This window comes from Bufo bufo, chromosome 3 (assembly GCF_905171765.1).
Source record: "Bufo bufo chromosome 3, aBufBuf1.1, whole genome shotgun sequence".
Taxonomy (NCBI): Eukaryota; Metazoa; Chordata; class Amphibia; order Anura; family Bufonidae; genus Bufo; species Bufo bufo.
The window spans coordinates 265329813-265348568 of record NC_053391.1 but is presented as its reverse complement, the minus strand read 5'-3'; the positions used below and the strand labels follow the sequence as shown (position 1 = coordinate 265348568).

Below are 18756 nucleotides of genomic sequence, written 5' to 3'. Positions count from 1 at the left end.
CCATTTCTTCTCTTTATTTCTGGATTACGTCGTCTCTTTAAGGGCTGTGCACCACTATACTGTATTTTGAGACGTGGACGTGCGGTGGATTGATTTTGGAGTGTGTGGTTGGCGCTCGGTGTACCCAGCAGCTGTGCTGCCGTGTTTTCAACTGTGGATTGTATTTATGAGGTTATCTATATGTATAGGATCATGACTCCCTGAAACTAGTCAGTCCTGATCTGAACCGTTTTTACTCTTTTAATAAATTTTTGTTATCCTTTTACTCCATACTACGTCTGGATATTTTGAGTGCCCTTTCAGTCTGTTTCTATATATTTTCTGTACCGGCATTGGGTGTTGCCGTTTAAAGTGAGCACCTGGTACATGTTGTGAGGTGGGTGAGCCACTACAAAATTACAATTATTTCAGGCCTTGATAAAGGTCTGACAGTGAGTACTTTAAAGGTTCAGATTAAAGCTCTAAGCGCTTTTATGGGAACAAAGTTAGTAGACATGGACCTCATCAGAAGATTCCGTAAAAGAGCAAGTAGAATACACCCAAAATTTAGATCTTCCATTCCTCCTTGGGACTTAAATCTAGTGTTGTCTTTTTTTATGCATCCCCCATTTGAGCCTATCACTGATATTTCCTTGAAATTGTTGTCATTTAAAGACTGCTTTTCTGTTGGACATTACAACAGCCAGGAGGACAGGAGAGATTCAGGCTTTCTCGATTATGCCACCTTATTTAACAATATTTTAAGATACAGTAGGATTGTTTTAAGACATGCTCCAGAGTTTCTTCCTAAAGTTGTATCAAAATTTTATTGTCAACAATAGATATCTCTCTCTTCCTTCTGTTCTCAGGAGATTTCAGAAAAAGAGAAGTTGTTCCACAACCTTGACATCAGGCGATGTGTGCTCCAGTACTTAGAATCAACTAATAACTTAAGGAAATCAAACCAGCTTCTGAAACAGTACCTTGGACTTAATCGGGGGAAAGCAGCAAGCAAGGCGTCCATTGCTCGGTGGATAAAGTCGTGTATCATTCTTTGTTATGAAAAGAGGGGGTTTAGCCTCCAGCTAAGTTTAAGGCTCATTCCAGGAGAGCATTGGCAGCTTCTTGGGCTGAAGGCGATGCTGCCTCTCTTGAGGACATTTGTCGGGCGGCCACCTGGTCGAAAACAAGTACTTTCTTTAAACACTATACAGTAAATTGGATGTCTTAGCCAGTAAAGACTTATCACTTGGCAGAAAGGTTTTGTCTGCAGTTGTCCCACCCTGATAGTAATTCTGTTATTCCACCAGGTGGTGCCGTTGTGGAGGTGTAGGGAAAAGATGATTAGTTAGTAAGGCTGATTAGTCAGCCTGCATTTGTGGGAGGGGCGGAGGCTCTTCATATACGAGCCACACCCTCACTTACAGGCGGGTTTTTTCAGGTGCATAGCTGCCGCTGGGTGTCATTAGCAAACTAGCTTCTCTGGTGGTAGGATTCTTTCTTTGCAGCATGGAGCCAGAATGGAGCTTGTTATTTTGCTCTCTGCTACCGTGGTATGCACGCACCATACTATGTAAGTAGGTTGGGCCGGGGCCGTCTCTCCTGGCCGGTCGGAACCGACTTTGCTAGCGAACGGGAGGCTTTGCCTCAGAATCTGCTACCTCAGGTTTGCTTTTTGGGCCTAAATACTTCTATTTTCTTTTCAACTTTGTTTGTTGGTAATAGGAGTTAGTTCCTATAAATCTTACAAGTTTCACTTTGCTTCGTTCGTCTCGTATGAAAAGTTACTTCAGCCGGTTTGCTGTAAAGAAAGAGTTACCCAGACTGCATGTGATGTCATGTTTGGAGATCGGACTCAGCTGTTATTGTTTAGGCCTCTTGCTGTAGCTGTTCCTTGCCATGTGTCTCCCCCCGCTACCACCATCTTTAGACTTCATGTATTTCACTGCTCCATGTACTTAAAAACCCTGCCGCACTTTCATGCTCTGCTGTTATCCTGAGCGGCATTTACACTTTCGGCTTTTATTTGCTGCATCCGCACATCCTTACTGTCCTGCACTTTTCTACTCTTGGTTCGTATTCACTCAGATTGGTCTCACATTCAAGCTGCATTCACCTGTTGGCTGTTACATCTCATTCCGTCACCAGCCGACAGCAGGATCCGTATTACACGCCTGTTATTACATGTTGTATACTCGGCTTACAGCCATAGCTGCTACTGTTACTGTTACTCCGTTTTCATGCTCTGGATGCACCACCCTGGTGTTCCCACTTTGCTCCACTCACAACCAGAGCTGCGTTTATACCAAATTTCATGCTCTGTTTATACCCAAAGTTGTGTTCACACTTCTACTGCTACACCAGGTCTCATACCCCACTCACCAAAGCCGCTTTCCATGTCTGCTGTCACATCAAGTTAATATTCTGTTCACATCCAAGCTGCGTCCGTATGTCTGCTCTCACATCTTGTCCTATACTCCTTTCACTACTAGAGCTGCGTCCACATGTCTGCTTTCGCATCACGTCAATACTCTGCTCACTTTCAGGTTGCATTTATACGTCTGCTTTATACCATGCTTTTAATGTGCTACCCATACTCAGAGCTGCGCCCATACCATGTTTTTTAGGTACCACTCACATCCAAAGCTGCATTCACCCATTTATTGTTACATCATGTGTTGTACTCTGCTCCCACTCAAAGCTGCATTCTCCTGTTCATTGCTACGTCATGGTTTTGCTCAATCTCACCGGGGCAGTCTGCACCCACCGCTCTGGTACCTCTCTCCCGACAAACATAACTGCGTTCTTTTCAGGCTTACGTTCCCTTCCTCGGTGGTCTGTTACATTCCATAGGCCTACTTTCTGTTTTAATCCTGGCTCATATTCACTCAGACTGGGCTCCTTTTACTTCTGGTTCGTATTCACTCAGATTGGTCTCCTGCCCCAGTTCACCAAACAGCTCCTCAGCAGAGGTCAGTGGGCCAGTAAGTTTCCTGCTATGTTTTCACAAGCTGTTTGTTTGTTACGATAAGAGACTTCTCTTAGCGAACTTGCAATGCCTCAGGCTCTTGTTTTTTCTCCCATCTCTGTTTCAATTTCATGTTTACGTTTATGGTTCGCGGTGGTTAGTGTTTTATGTATTCACGTGCTTCGGATTACTATGGTCTATATTTTTAACGCCTGTTGGCAGTCATCTTACTTAGACCACCTTCTAGCCAATCAAGTTGCTTCATATGCCATCAGGCACGGCTTACGTTTTAATCACTTATTGTCACTGCAACGTCATCCCTCTGTCTTCGGGGACCCTATGACTGATCCGGCCTCATGTCTCCGGGGGCCCCATGACCGTTTTTTCATGTTTTGTTTGTTAGGGGTACGACATGGTTGTCGGCTGGTTAGTGTTCCAGGTTTGCTGTTGGAGGGGGTCATGGTTATGCGAGTCCCCAAGGCATTCTGGTGCTGCATAAGTGGTTTATTTAAAGAAAATATATAAAATCATAAGAGGCTCGCACGAGTGGCTCTTCGCTTATAGGATTTCACGACTGGCATCGTCATTCGTAGTTCGCACGGTCATCTGATACTTGTTCCGCCATAAGAGGCTCTCACGCATGGCTCCCGCCACAAGGGACTCTCTCGCATGGCTCCCGCCACAAGGGACTCTCTCGCATGGCTCCCGCCACAAGGGACTCTCTCGCATGGCTCCCGCCACAAGGGACTCTCTCGCATGGCTCCCGCCACAAGGGACTCTCTCGCATGGCTCCCGCCACAAGGGACTCTCTCGCATGGCTCCCGCCACAAGGGACTCTCTCGCATGGCTCCCGCCACAAGGGACTCTCTCGCATGGCTCCCGCCACAAGGGACTCTCTCGCATGGCTCCCGCCACAAGGGACTCTCTCGCATGGCTCCCGCCACAAGGGACTCTCTCGCATGGCTCCCGCCACAAGGGACTCTCTCGCATGGCTCCCGCCACAAGGGACTCTCTCGCATGGCTCCCGCCACAAGGGACCCTCTCGCATGGCTCCCGCCACAAGGGACCCTCTCGCATGGCTCCCGCCACAAGGGACTCTCTCGCATGGCTCCCGCCACAAGGGACTCTCTCGCATGGCTCCCGCCACAAGGGACTCTCTCGCATGGCTCCCGCCACAAGGGACTCTCTCGCATGGCTCCCGCCACAAGGGACTCTCTCGCATGGCTCCCGCCACAAGGGACTCTCTCGCATGGATCCCGCCACAAGGGACTCTCTCGCATGGCTCCCGCCACAAGGGACTCACTTGCATGGCTCCCGCCACAAGGGACTCACTCGCATGGCTCCCGCCACAAGGGACTCCCTCGCATGGCTCCCGCCACAATGGACTCTCTCGCATGGCTCCCGCCACAAGGGACTCTCACGCATGGCTCCCGCCACAAGGGACTCTCACGCATGGCTCCCGCCACAAGGGACTCTCACGCATGGCTCTTGGCTTAGAGGATTTCACAATTGTCATCGACATTGGTAGGTCATACAGCCATCTGATACTATTTTCCATGGCACACCTTTCAGAAGTTTTCTTTTGTTCATTTATATTTTACAGATCAGTACTTGTGGTTCATTTCATTAAGAAGCTTTACCCCATGTCTTTGTCTTTCTAGGTTATCGAGTCCCGGTTGATTACTAAACCCGTCGGGTTAAGCCCCAATCTTTTCCCCAGCCGTCCTTAATTCTAAGGTTCGCATCCCGGGGCTGCCCGGCCCCATGGGCCCCTGGTGGTTGCTTCGGCCCCATGGCTTCAGGGGTCTGACCAATGGTTGTCTGTCCACCTGTGCAGCTATGCTTTTGAATGACTCATATCTTTACCTGCTTGCAAGCTTATGTTATTCAGGTTTAATTTTAGTTAATGTCCGTTATTATCTTCATTTTCTGTCACGTTTCCCTTCGTCTTTTCAGGTCATGCAGTTGAAATCATATTGGGGTCACCTTCCAAGTCGGTCAGGTCTCGTTCCTAACGATATTTCGCCTTGCATGTTATTCAGGCCACGTAGTTTATCTTAGGTATCGCCTGCCACATCGGTCAGGCTCATGGTTTAATTTCACCTGCACCTTATTCAGGTCACTTTTTATAGTTATAATTATAAAAAATAAAAAAAACTCGGCCCGATGACAGCTTCAGCCCCATGGCTTCGGGGGCCCGATGACAGCTTCGGCCCCATGGCTTCGGGGGCCCGATGACAGCTTCGGCCCCATGGCTTCGGGGGCCCGATGACAGCTTCGGCCCCATGGCTTCGGGGGCCCGATGACAGCTTCGGCCCCATGGCTTCGGGGGCCCGATGACAGCTTCGGCCCAATGGCTTCGGGGGCCCGATGACAGCTTCGGCCCCATGGCTTCGGGGGCCCGATGTCAGCTTCGGCCCCATGGCTTCGGGGGCCCGATGACAGCTTCGGCCCCATGGCTTTGGGGCCCCGAAACAGCTTCGGCCCCATGGCTTCGGGGGCCCGATGACAGCTTCGGCCCCATGGCTTCGGGGGCCCGATGACTGTTTTCAGTCCTGCTGGGCTGTTTGCCTGGTTGGTTGTCCATCTGTGCATCTGGGCTGATTTGGCCCCTATGTATCGCATACATACCTGCTTCCCTAATTTCCTAATAATCCATGTTGATTGCTCACTTTATGTTTTGACCGCAAACTGGTCCGGTTCGCCCTACAGCATCATTGTCATGTCTTACGCAGATATTTCGTCTTTCTTTAATTGTTCATGCTTTCGTTCAGGTCCTGCCAGAGGAAGAACAAGTAGGGCAATTCCCTCTCGCATTTCAGTCTCTGATCGTAGTCGATCATATCTTGTCAACCAGGTCCCGGTGCAAAGTCTTTGCCTTTTTACCACGACCAGGAATTAATTTTCGCCGGTAGCTTCATTGCATTGCATTCCCTCACTCATGGGAGGGCATAGACAGAAACTTGTATATTATGGCTTCGTAGCTTCTTGCCACACTATCTTCGGACTCCCTACAACCACGTTGAATCGGATTTTGGACAAGGTCCAGCATTTCCTCACGGTAGAAGATTCAGATAGTAGGTCGGTCTTCACATCTCAAGCGTAAAAACAATTCTCAGGGGCACACAGTAGAACAACGCGCGGACCACGGCTAGCAGATAGCTGTTGTCTGGGGAACTATTCAAGGATTCTCTTCCTATCTACATGGTTCTTTTTGGCCCTCATTCCTGCATAGTCTAGGCAGTTAGGTTGCGGTCCCACGATCTCCTGAGGCTAGGGCATTGCCAGTACTCGCACTAGAACCAAACTTTACAAGTTTCAGTTGGTTTTTATGATCCATTTCACAACGTATTCCCGGTCCACCATTCCGCTTTGGGGCAGTATCCGCAATCTTGAGCATCATGTCTTTGGCCGTATCACTTACAAGATGGGTTGTAGGTCTCCTACTGGTCTTGCCTCATATACTCCGAATTTTCGCTCTAGATCCCTGACGCCTTGCAGTTGGCTTGGGGATTAGTTTGCACATGCCATTCGAATTCCTTTTCTACCCTACTTGGCTTGGTTTTTGCCCACTTATAGGCCTACCCACGATCATGGCTTAGGGCACACAACAAGCCATTTAGTCAGGTCAGCTAGGACACGCCTAGCTGGGTTAGGTTGATCCCGTTGTTTCTCTCCCTAGGGTTCTTCGGATACCTCTTGGCCGTAGCCATGACCACAAGTTAGTAAGGCTGATTAGTCAGCCTGCATTTGTGGGAGGGGCGGAGGCTCTTCATATACGAGCCACACCCTCACTTACAGGCGGGTGTTTTCAGGTGCCCCACCCTCCCTCCCTTATCTTCTCATTTCCACAGGGTATGCCCACTTATAGGCCTACCTACGATCATGGCTTAGGGCACACAACATTTAGTCAGGTCAGCTAGGACACGCCTAGCTGGGTTAGGTTGATCCCGTTGTTTCTCTCCCTAGGGTTCTTCGGATACCTCTTGGCCGTAGCCATGACCACAATTACTCTTAGCGGTAATTTGATTTTCCTTTAGACTCCACAACGGCACAAGGAATTCCCACCCAGTTGCTCTTTATATGGAGTGTTTCTGTTGTATCATGCATCTCCCCCTCACCTACTGTGCCCTTCTCCCATACCATGTAGATTGTAAGCCCTCATGGGCAGGGCCCTCTCTCCTTCTGTACCAGTCTGTAACTTATCTTGTTTATGCTTAGTGCAATTGTCTGTATAATGTATTGTATGAAGGTGCAAGGGGCCGTCATTGATGGAAGGTATGTGTCACCGAGATTCCTGGCCTCGGTGAGGTAAGAGCCGGTAGTTTTATGTGTCAGCGGCAGCTAGTGCTGACTGACACTGTTTTTTGTTAGTATGCTGTAAAGCTGATCCGGCCGACTCTTACTTGGAGTAGCCAAAGTGCTGGGTGGGTGGCTTCTCCCCACGCTCCAGGCAGTTTTTTTTGGCCTATATAAAAAACCAAGCCAGCAATCTCAGCTGGGTGTGGTTTTTTCCTCCATCTGACAGAGAAGCTGGGGAGTCTCTGTGTTTTGGGACCTGTGAAGTTGTGCTGTGCTAAAGGGCTGAGAGTCGCATGCCGGGAAACAGGCCCCTAAAGCCTGCTGTGGATTGCATGGTGTGAACAAACACTAAGACTGTGAACGGTCATTTTTGGTTTTCCTTGTATGTGAATAAACACTGAACTGTTTAAGTTAAAGACTTTGTGATTGCCTCTATACTGCGTCCGCTAGTCTGTCTACCAGAGCAAAACCCCACAATTGGAGTCAGATGCGGTCAAACGCAATGAGGCAGGCCTGAAGGGCGATTTATTATTTTTTTTCTGGTCACAAGTGCATGTCCTATATTAAGCTGGCAAGGTTACGACCCGTGTCCCCGGATAAAATGGAGGCAGTCGTGAAAGCCCTCGTGGAGGCTAACTTGCAGCAGCGGGAGGCTAACAAGCAGCAGCAGGAAACTAACCAGCTGCTATTACAACATGTAATGGCGTTGCAAGCGGCTGGAGCGTCCCAGAACGTCCACGATGCCTGGAAAGCTGTCCGTGCAGCGATCCCTAAGATGTTCCCCTCGGATGATGTCGAGACCTATCTAGCGATGTTCGAAAAAGGTGGCCGTGAGGGAGAAACAACCCAGAGGAAACAACCCAGAGACCAGTGGGCTGAGGTCGTCGCTCCGTTCCTGGCGTCTGGACCCTAGCAAGTGTTTTTTTGATCTCCCAGATGATCAAGCGGCCGACTACCCGACTGTAAAAAGTGAGATCCTGGGGAGACTGGCGGTGAATGTATTGGTCCGGACTCAGTGGGTGCAACTTGGCTGAACCCACCAGACCACAATTTTATGACCTGCTACACCGGTTTCAGAAATGGCTGCAGCCTGACATATTGACTCCCACTACTATGCTGGACTGTCTGTTGGTGGATGTATTTTGGAGGGCTTTGCTGTACCGTCTCCAGCACTGGATCGGCCAGGTGTCTTCTGGTAAAGACTTAGAGATGGTCGACCTGGTGGAGCGCTACATGGCTACCAGAAATCTACAGGGGGGGTTCATTTGTGAGGGGGCCAATCAAACCCCGGAAATCTCCACCCCAGACCCGGGAGCCAATGCCAGCCAAACCCGCCCGGGACGTATCCCTTGCAGACCCAGCCCCGGTGGTTTGCTGGCGGTGTCACGAGCCTGGACACATAAGGGCCGACTGTCCCCATCGGGGTGAGCCCATGGATACCAACTATGGCTACCGACACTCATTGTATGCCAGGAAGCTGTGTGCCACAGGTACCTCCGAGACTGTACACAATAGCCACCTGTGCCAAGTGGAAGTGGGGGACACTCTGGCCGTGGCACTGCTGGATTCAGGGAGCTTGGTGTCACTAATAAGAGCTGCCCTGGTGCGTCATGTCGAGTATACTGGCCGAACGGTCGGCGTTGTGTAAATTCATGGAAATGTGGCTGGGGGCTCGTTATCTGGAAGGTTGGGCAAGAATTACAATATTCTTCTACCTCTCTGAACACACTGGGCCAGTAAAACCGCTGGGCCAGTAAAAAAAGGACTATCCCACCGCCCTGGTCTCTATATCAACGGTGGCCGGCAGGTGGACTTATGAGGTGGCCGTCGCCACAAAATTACTGTATGAACTAATAATTGGGAGAGACTACACCGGTTTCCCAGCACTAACGCCGGACACTAAAGTTACCGATACCCGTAAGACAGATGTGACCCTAGCAGAGCGGCCCGGCTGAGGGGGGAGACCAGAACCCTGGGAACCTGAGTCCGAAGGGCAAGCAGTAGGGGTGACCGAAAATTGGGTGGAAGAGGGGGAGACAACCCCGCTAAGTGTGATGGTGGGAGACATGGAGGACTTGCCGCTGGGTCCTGAGCTGGCAGACCTCAATGTCTCCGTGGATAATTTTTGTACTGTACAACACCGGGACCCAACCCTATCCCGAGCCTGGGAAAATGTATTAATAATAGATAGGGAACCACAACAACTGGGGGCAGAGTCGGTGTTTCCCCGTTTTGTGGTTTGTCAAGAGATGTAGTATAGAGTAAACCAGCTGCGAGGTGAATCCATTGAACAGTAGGTGGTGCCACAGGTTTATCGCAAACTCGTGTTAGAGTTAGCCCACCAGCATGTTCTCGGGGGGTCATCTGGGAATAAAAAAAAACGCAGGACCGGATTCTACAGCGGTTTTACTGGCCCAGTGTGTTCAGAGAGGTAGAAGAATATTGTAATTCTTGCCCAACCTTCCAGATAACGAGCCCCCAGCCACATTTCCTTAGTCCCCTGGTACCCCTCCCGTTTATCGAGGTCCCGTTTGAGCGAATCGCTATGGATCTCGTAGGCCTGGTACTGAAGTCTACTAGAGGCCACCAACACATCTTGGTTGTCCTAGACTATGCCACTCGGTACCCGGAGGCAGTGCCACTGCATCGTACATCAGCCAAACTCATAGCTAAGGAGTTAATGGGGATGTTTTCTCGAGTGGGTCTGACTAAGGAGGTTCTGACTGACCAAGGGACTCCGTTTATGTCCAAGGTCATGAGCGAACTCTGTAAGTTGCTCAACATAAAACAGCTACGGAGGTCTGTGTATGATCCGCAAACTGATGGCCTGGTAGAGAGGTTTAATAAACATTTAAAAATATGCTAAAAAGAGTGGTCTTTAAGGATGGGAGGGACTGGGACCTTTTTCTGCCCTATCTCATGTTCGCAGTGCGAGAGGTGCCCCAGGCCTCTACTGAGTTCTCGCCCTTCGAACTGCTATACGGCAGACACCCTCACGGTCTGTTGGATGTGGCCAAAGAGGCGTCACCCAGATGCAAAGACGGATGGAAACAGTTTTACTTCTAGTTAGGGAGCATATGGAGGCAGCGCAGTGAGCCCAGAGTAGGATCTGTAACCAGCAGGCTCAAGTCCAGACCTTTAACCCGGGTGATCGGGTATTGGTTCTGGTACCAACCATAGACAGTAAGTTCCTAGCTAGGCAGGGGCCCTATGAGGTGCTTGAAAAAATTGGAGAGGTAGATTACAAGATACACCAGCCAGGGAGGCGAAAGCGGAAGCAGGTGTAAAATGTGAATCTACTCAAACCCTGGAAAGATAGGTAAACCTATACGGAAGACAGCCCACGACCAAGGTTCATAGGGGAAGCAGTTTCAGCCCCTCTGTCTGAAGCAAGGGAAGCGGCTGCCACAGTAAAAATTGCTGAAAGCCTCTCCTCTAAACAGGCTCAGGAAGCCAGGGAGTTCATTAGTCGGAACACGGATGTGTTCTCGGACCTCCCTGGACGCACTTCCATAGTCCAACATGACATTGTCACTGAGCCTCAGGTAAAAGACCGGTTAAAACCATACCGGGTACCCAAGGCTTGGCGACAAGCCATCGCGGAGGAAGTGCAGCTAATGCTCCAGCTAGGTGTAATCGAGGAGTCAAAAAGTGAATGGGCCAGTCCGATAGTCTTAATACCCAAGCTGGACGGGACATTGCGGTTCTGTAACAACTTCAGCAAACTGAATGAGGTGTCCAAGTTTGACGCATATCCCATGCCCCGAGTGGATGAGCTTATTGAAAAGTTGGGCCAAGCCCGGTATTTTTCTGTGTTGGACCTCACCAAAGGGTACGGAGGCCGCCAAGGAAAAAACGGCATTCATCACGCCAGAGGGGCTGTATCAGTAAAAGTTATTACCCTTTGGTCTACATGGCGCTCCCGTCACGTTTCAAAGGATAATGAACATTGTACTCCGTCCACATCGTCACGACGATATCGTTATCCACAGCACCGACTGGGAAAGTCACCTACCTAAAGTATGGGCTGTAGTGGACTCCCTTAGGAAGGCTGGCTTAAGCGCTAACCCAAAAAAGTGCGCAATAGGGTTAGAAGAGACCAAATTACCTGGGGTATGTAATTGGGCGCAGAACTATCAAACCTTATGTGAACAAAATTGAGGCAATTAGGAATTGGCCCCGACCTGTCACTACTCGGCAAGTAAAGTCTTTCCTGGGTATAGTGGGGTACTAGATGAGGTTTGTCCCCAATTTTGCTACAGTCGCTGCACCATTGACAGGCCTTTTGAAGGGACGCAAGTCAGTGACGGTTCAGTGGAATGAGCAGGCGGAAAAGGCTTTCTCCGCTTTGAAGTCTGCCCTGTGTGGGTCCCCGGTGTTGGTGACACCTGACTTAAAGAGGGAGTTTGTGGTACAGACTGATGCCTCTGAAGTAGGCCTCGGAGCTGGACTCTCTCAGGACATCAATGGGGAGGAACATCCTGTTGTTTTCCTGAGCCGGAAGCTTACCCCAGCCGAGACTAGTTACAGTATAGTGCATGGACATCAAGTGGGCACCTGAATCTTTCCGCTATTATCTGTTGGGGAGAAAGTTCTGTCTGGTGACCAACCACTCCCTTCTCAAGTGGATGAGCCAAACCAAGGAGAGGAATGCTCGGGTCACCAGATAGTTCTTATCTTTACAAAACTTCAAGTTTTCTGTGGAACATAGGGCAGGCAGGTTACAGGGAAACGCAGATGCTCTGTACCGGGGTACACTGTCTGACAGGTGTTCACCCCCTCAGGGTTGAACAAAAAAGGGAAGTATGTAGGAAGGCGCAAGGGGCTATCATTGATGGAAGGTATGTGTCACCGAGATTCCTGACCTCGGTGAGGTAAGAGCAGATAGTTTTAAGTGTCAGCAGCAGCTAGTGCTGACTGACACTGTTTTTTGTTAGTATGGCTGTAAAGCCGATCCTGGCGGGTTCTTACTGGGAGTAGCCAAAGTGCTGTGTGGGTGGCTTCTCCCCATGCTCCAGGCTGGGTCTTTTTGGCCTATAAAAAAACAAGCCAGCAATCTCAGCTGGGTGTGGTTTATCCTCCATCTGACAGAGAAGCTGAGGAGTCTCTGTGTTTTGGGACCTGTGAAGCTGTGCCGTGCTAAAGGGCTGAGAGTCGCATGCTGGGAAACAGGCCCCTAATGCCTGCTGTGGACTGCGGGTGTAAAACTGCTAACCAGGTGAAGATTTTGTTGTATGGACATTGCATGGTGTGAACAAACACTAAGACTGTGAACGAACATTTTTGTTTTTCCTTATGTGTGAATAAACAACGAAATGTTTAAGTTAAAGACTTTGTGATTGCCTCTATACTGCGTCCACTAGCCTGTCTACCAGAGCAAAACCCCACAATATGTATACCCCTTTTCATATGTACAGCGCTATGGAATGAATGGCGCTTTAAAGGATTTCTGTCACTTAAAAAATGGGTATTAAGCTGGCTGACATTAGCGATGTCTAATGTCAGCTGAACATAACTATATTAGTGACATTTCCCTGCCTGAAGCCATTACTGAGAAAAAAATGAACTTTTGTAATATGCTAATTAGCCTCTAGGAACAGGAGCGGTGTTGCACCTGATACTAGAGGCTCCATTTGCCCACCTATTTTCACGCCCTTCTTCTCTTGATTTGCAGGGCCAGGGCAGCACTGCTCTCCTCTCGCTGGCCGTGTCTACTGCGAAAATCCTGCGCCGTCCCAGTCAGTATTCGGCGCAGGCGCAGGGAGGAAGCGTCCTTCCCTCACTGCGCCTGCGCCGAATTCTGAACGGGACGACACAGGATTTTCACAGTAGACACGGCTGGCGGGAGGAGAGCAGCGCTGCCCTGGCCCTGTCAATCAAGAGAAAAAGGCCGTGAAAATAGGTGGGCAAACAGAGCCTCTAGGAGCAGGTGCAACGCCCCCCCCTGCTCCTAGAGGCTAATTAGCATATTATAAAAGTTAGTTTTTCTCAGTAATGGCTTCAGGCAGGGAGATGTCACTAATATAGTTATGTTCAGCTGACATTGGCACAGCTTAATACCCATTTTTTAGGCGACAGAAACCCTTTAATAATAATAATCTGGTTCAGAAATTTGCTTGTTATATGTTGAACTTTATAAACATTTGGCATTTACTTCTGAGTCCTAGGTTATTAACTGGAGAAGATAAGAGGGAGGGGGCCTTTTATTTGCTGATCTCACAGTTGTTTTCTGTCCCTGAGAAAGCGGGGTAACCCTCCAGGTGGTGCCGTTGTGAAGGCTAAAGGAAAATCAAATTACCGATAAAAGTAATTATGATCTTTTTTTTAAATACTGATAAGTTATTTGTAAAGATTATCAGTCGGCACTCTGGAAGGAGATAGTGCTCGTATCCTGGGTTGCAGGCTCACACATCCAAGTAGAAAATGTGGATCAGCACTTACTTTTGATGCAAAACAATCTTGACTTTATTGCCATAAACAAAATCAAGATTGTTTTGCATCAAAAGTGAGTACTGATCCACTTTTTCTATTGAAGCAAAACATAAAAAAGTACACATTTTTACATCGCCATAATCGTACTGAACTGCAGAATAAGGTCGTAATGGGATTTTTAGTGCACAGAGAACGCCGTAATATCAAAACACAAAAAGAGTAGAAGACAAAAGATGAAAACAAAAATAAATTGGCGTGGTCATTAAGGAATTTTTAAAAACAAAGGTTGATTGCTAAGGACTGTCATTTGCAATGAAAATCACTCTGTAAAACTCCTTGTAACAAATAAAGCAAACATGTACCTGAGGCAGTGCCCGTATTGATGTGATGCCATGGTGTGACTGATTTGCATTAATGCTGTATCCATTCCTTCTGTTTAGTATATGGAGACATGTCAATAACAGATCATGTCTATTAAATCTATCAGCCATCCCTATGTTCCTTACAACTGGCGCTGTAGACAATGCAAAATCAAAAAGCCAGAATCGTTCAACCGAACAATATTCCAGTGGTTTGCTTTGTGTATAATTTCTATTTGAAGTGCCAAAAGCTTTTTCCTCCACAGACAATGTTTTGCTTTCTATAGAATCTGTAAAGTCATCCAGATCTTGTGAACATATCGCTTCCATTTGTTGCTAGAAAAAAACACATTATTATTATTTTTATTAAAACAAGAATGGATAATAGCACAGGGTAGCAAATGAAGACTAACATCTCTTCAGATAGTATAAGCTGATGATGTTAAAGGGGTTATCCTAGGAAAATGTTTTTATCACCTATGCACAGGATAGGTGATATCAGATTGTGGTATATTTGACTGTTGGATTCCCAGTAATCACCAGAAAGAGGAATTCCCAAGTCCCATCTCTAAATGGAACAAAAATAAATAAATAATGTAAACTCTCAATCTAAAAGTATAGCAATAAATCAGAAAAGAATATGCAAAAACACAATCTAAAATGATAGCAGTATGACAAAGACAGTTCAGAGTAAACTGAACCTTGATGCAGTATATGTTGTGCAAGTCATCTGGGAATAATCATAACCTCTTTCAGTATGTGTACATTCTGTATTCCTAGTGGCACCTTGGAACCGAACCAGAGTAAGGTAAAAGGTTTTTTGCAGTAGAAATTAATTTCTGAAGTTTTTACCTTAAGTCCCGTGAGACTTCGCAAAGTAATAACTTCGGCTCATCTGAGCCAATACATTCTAATACTGTACGGATCGCTTGCTCCATACAGTATGCAAATCAACTTTGAATGTTTCATCTGAAGTCGATTCGCTCATCCCTATTCATAATGATCTTGGTCTGCTTACTTACCTTCCACCTTATCCATGTCCTCTTGATGACAGAAGCTGCCTTATGCATCTTTTCAATATGTTTCCTTGTAAGCCAGCTTCTGACCACTATATGAGTATGGGACAATAATATGGAAACATATTAATAATAATATTGCATAGGTGACAGCTAAATAAGAGCTTATCTACTGTTTTAAATAATTTTACCTGCTTGGATAGTTATGGCTGCCTTCCTTTGGTTAGCCAGTTTTCTATGTCTGTATCGCCTCCAACAACATTGAATATTTAAAACTCTTTGAGAAAGTGCCAATGACCTTTGTTTTTCAAGTACATCTACCTGATAAATATCAAGACTTGTAATAAAAACTTTTCCAAATACAATATAATCAGTTCATACACATGAGAAGCTGTGTTTCTTACCATAAAGTGCGAAAGAAATATTTTTGTGGTACCGCAGTGTGCCAGTGTATTACTTAATGTAAGTTTAGACAAAACCATCTGTAGAATATTTTGTGATATAAGCTTTAATTCATTCATCTCCACTGGAGAAGGACCTGCAAGCAGGAAAGCGTGGAATGATTGATGTACGGTTCAGTTATATTTTAGGGTATGTTATAAGAAACCAATACTTATAATAACCAATACCAATCATTCAAATTTATCATTCGTTTTTATTTTCATCCCTTACACATACAAGTGCATCTCAATAAATTAGAATATCATCGAAATGTTAATTTATTTCAGTAATTCAATAAAAAAAAGAGAAGCTCATATTTCAGATTCATTACAAACAGTGATCTATTTATTTATTTTACGCACTTATATAGTACTGACATATTCCGCATCACTTTACAGATATTAGCATCAAACTGTCTCTAATAGGGCTCACCTTCTAAGTTCCCTAACAGTATGTCTTTGGAGTGTGGGATGAAACCCACACAAACAAGGGGAGAACATACAAACGCCATGCAGATGTTGTCCTTGGTCAGATTTGAATCATCTATTTCTTTTAATATTGATGATTATGGCTTACAACTAATGAAAATCCAAAAGTCAGTATCTCAGAAAATTGTGAAAAAAGTTCAATATTTTAGACTTATGGGGGGAGATTTATTAAACTTGTGTAAAGTAGAACTGGCTTAGATGCCCATAGCAACCAGATTCGATCTTTCATTTTACAATGGAGCTGTGAAAAATGAAAGGTGGAATCTGATTGGTTGCTATGGGCAACCACCAGTTTGATAAATCTCACACTCTAATCAGTTAATCAATACAAAACACGTGCAAAGATTTCCCAAGCCTTTAAATGATCCCTCAGTCTGGTTCAGTAGGCTACACAATCATGGGGAGGACTGCTGACTTGACAGTTGTCCAGAAGACAGTCATTGAGAGTCAAGAAGGGCAAGCCATACAAGGTCACTGTTAAAGAAGATGGCTGTATCCAATCATATTAATGGAAAGTTAGTTGAGTGGAAGGAAAACCTGTAGTAGAAAAATTTGCAAAAGCAACAGGGATAACCGCCACCTTGAAAGGGTTGTCAAGAAAAGGCCATGCAAGAATTTGGGGGAGATTCAAAAGTAGTGGGCTGTGGCTGGATTTAGTGCTTTACGAGCCACCACACACAGACATATTCAGGACATGGGCTACAACTATCGATTTTCTTGTGTCAAGCCACTCATGACCCAGAGAAAACATCAGAAGAGTCTTACCTGGGCTAAGGCTGAAAAAGATTGGACTGTTGCTCAATGGATCAAAGTTCTCTTTTCAGATGAAAGTAAATTTTGTATTTAATTTGGAAATGAAGATGCCAGAGTCTGGAAAAAGAATGGAGAGGCACGCAATCCAAGTTGCTTGAGGTCTGGTGTGAGGTTTCCACAGTCAGTGATTGTTTCAGGAGCCATGTCATCTGCTGGTGTTGGTCCACTGTGTTATATCAAGTCTAAAGTCAGCGCAACCATCAACCAGGAAATTTTAGAGCACTTCATGCTTCCCTCGGTGACCAGCTTTATGGAGATGCTGATTGGCACCTACCCATACTGTTAAAAGTATTAATACCTGGTTTAATAAACATGGTATCACTGTGCTTAATAGATGGATAGATAGATACATAGAGAATATATGGGGTATTGTAAAAAGGAAGATGAGAGACATCAGACCCAACAATGCAGATGAGCTGAGGGCTGCTAACAAAGCAATCTGGGCTTCCATAACACATCATCGCATCACGCCAAACTGATGCAGTAATTCATGCAAAATGAGGCCTGATCAAGTATTGAGTGCATATATTGTACATCAGGGGTCAAGTCCTGGGAAAAAAAAGTGTGGGAACTCACCCAAGATCCACTGCAAACCCCCCCCCCCCCCGCAACCCCGCCCCCGTGCCCCCCCCCCCCAAAAAATATATTTCGCTGAAAATTCAGTGCAACATTTATTGTAAAGTGCCAGTTTACACAAACAAGTGCAAAATTAACATGAAACAACTATATATATATAGAACAGTTGGAACAAATTAAATTAACACAGTGACACAGCCCATTAGAAAATATCCCACAAACTGGAATAACGTTGCCCTTGCCGTGCAAGATTTTCAACTTTCCTAGATTTATTATCATCTGCGCTGCGATGTGTGGTCAGCCATTTTGTGACGTATGGTAAAGGATCCCATAAATGCACAGGAGGCCCAATGAGACTGATAAACAAAAGAGAAGACACGCGTTCAATGCCAAGCCCACTCCTAATGGGTGACATCACCAAATTCATTGTACTGAAGCCCCTTTCACAATCACTGGATGTCACTGGAAGACTGTTAACTGCTGTCACCACTGGTTTCAGATTTTCAGGAATCTCTACACCACCATTATCAATGTAGTCTCTGAAACCTTCACAGATGGATGCATAGTTGAGACGGAATCTTTTGCATAGCTGCTCCAGCTTCACTTCACCTTCAAACCACGGACTGTCCACATTGATTGGCCAGCGTTGTGAATTCAGGATGTCAATTTCAGAAACAAGAGTTTCAAATTCACCCGACTGTGATGAAGCGGCAGGTCTGTTGCTTGAAGTTAAAGCAAAGAGTCTGGAGCGTAAACTATCCACCAAACTTTGATAAAATTGAGGGAGATTTATCCTCACTTGGCCTTTTGAACTCCCTGGGTTGATAGTCACACCTTTGAAATTCCCTTTCTGCAGCGATTCCATGACTTCTTTCAGATGTTTGCCAGGCATGTCTTTCATCTTTTCAATTGCACGAACTGAACGATTGATCAGCTGATAAGCTCGTGGAAGTGTGATGTCATCTCTTTGTAGCGCTTCAGATAACAGTCCCATTTCCTGAACTGCATCCGCAACCCCTGCAAGGTTTAACAAATAATCTTCTGATGTCAAGACCTTGTTAAGGCCACTAAATACAGATTTCTGCTTACTGTTATGAGCGGAGCTTACGCTTGCTTTCAGGAAATGACTGTGTAGTGCAGGATATGACTCCCAAACTGCTCGTCTAGCTCTCTGGCTTGAAGCAACCCATCTAACTAAAAAAAACTTTTCCAATTTTAAGAATTTGTACTTCTAATTCTTTTGCACATTCTGAGAGCTCTGCTAGATTTTTTGGTGACTGATGATACACAGAATACAACTTCTCAAAAAATGATGTGACATGATGAAGACCAGGAACAGAATCAATTGTATCTGAAATGCACAATTCAAGCCTATGACACAA

The 18756-nt window shown here is 46.3% G+C and overlaps 1 protein-coding gene across 3 annotated transcripts in view; it reads right to left on the bottom strand.

The window, feature by feature from the left end:
• The window catches only part of MYO19 (myosin XIX), a 1002409-nt gene that overhangs the window by 33465 nt on the left and 950188 nt on the right, over positions 1 to 18756 (bottom strand). The window contains exons 20-23 of one of the 3 annotated variants that reach the window (XM_040424125.1): positions 15461 to 15594; positions 15248 to 15377; positions 15063 to 15148; positions 14044 to 14376 (exon numbers count right to left, since the gene is read on the bottom strand). In XM_040424125.1, coding sequence (XP_040280059.1) covers positions 14044 to 14376; positions 15063 to 15148; positions 15248 to 15377; positions 15461 to 15594 — 683 coding nt within the window. Of the gene's footprint in view, positions 1 to 14043; positions 14377 to 15062; positions 15149 to 15247; positions 15378 to 15460; positions 15595 to 18756 lie in introns of those variants that run through there. The other 2 variants (XR_005777529.1, XR_005777530.1) reach the window with 2 other exon arrangements.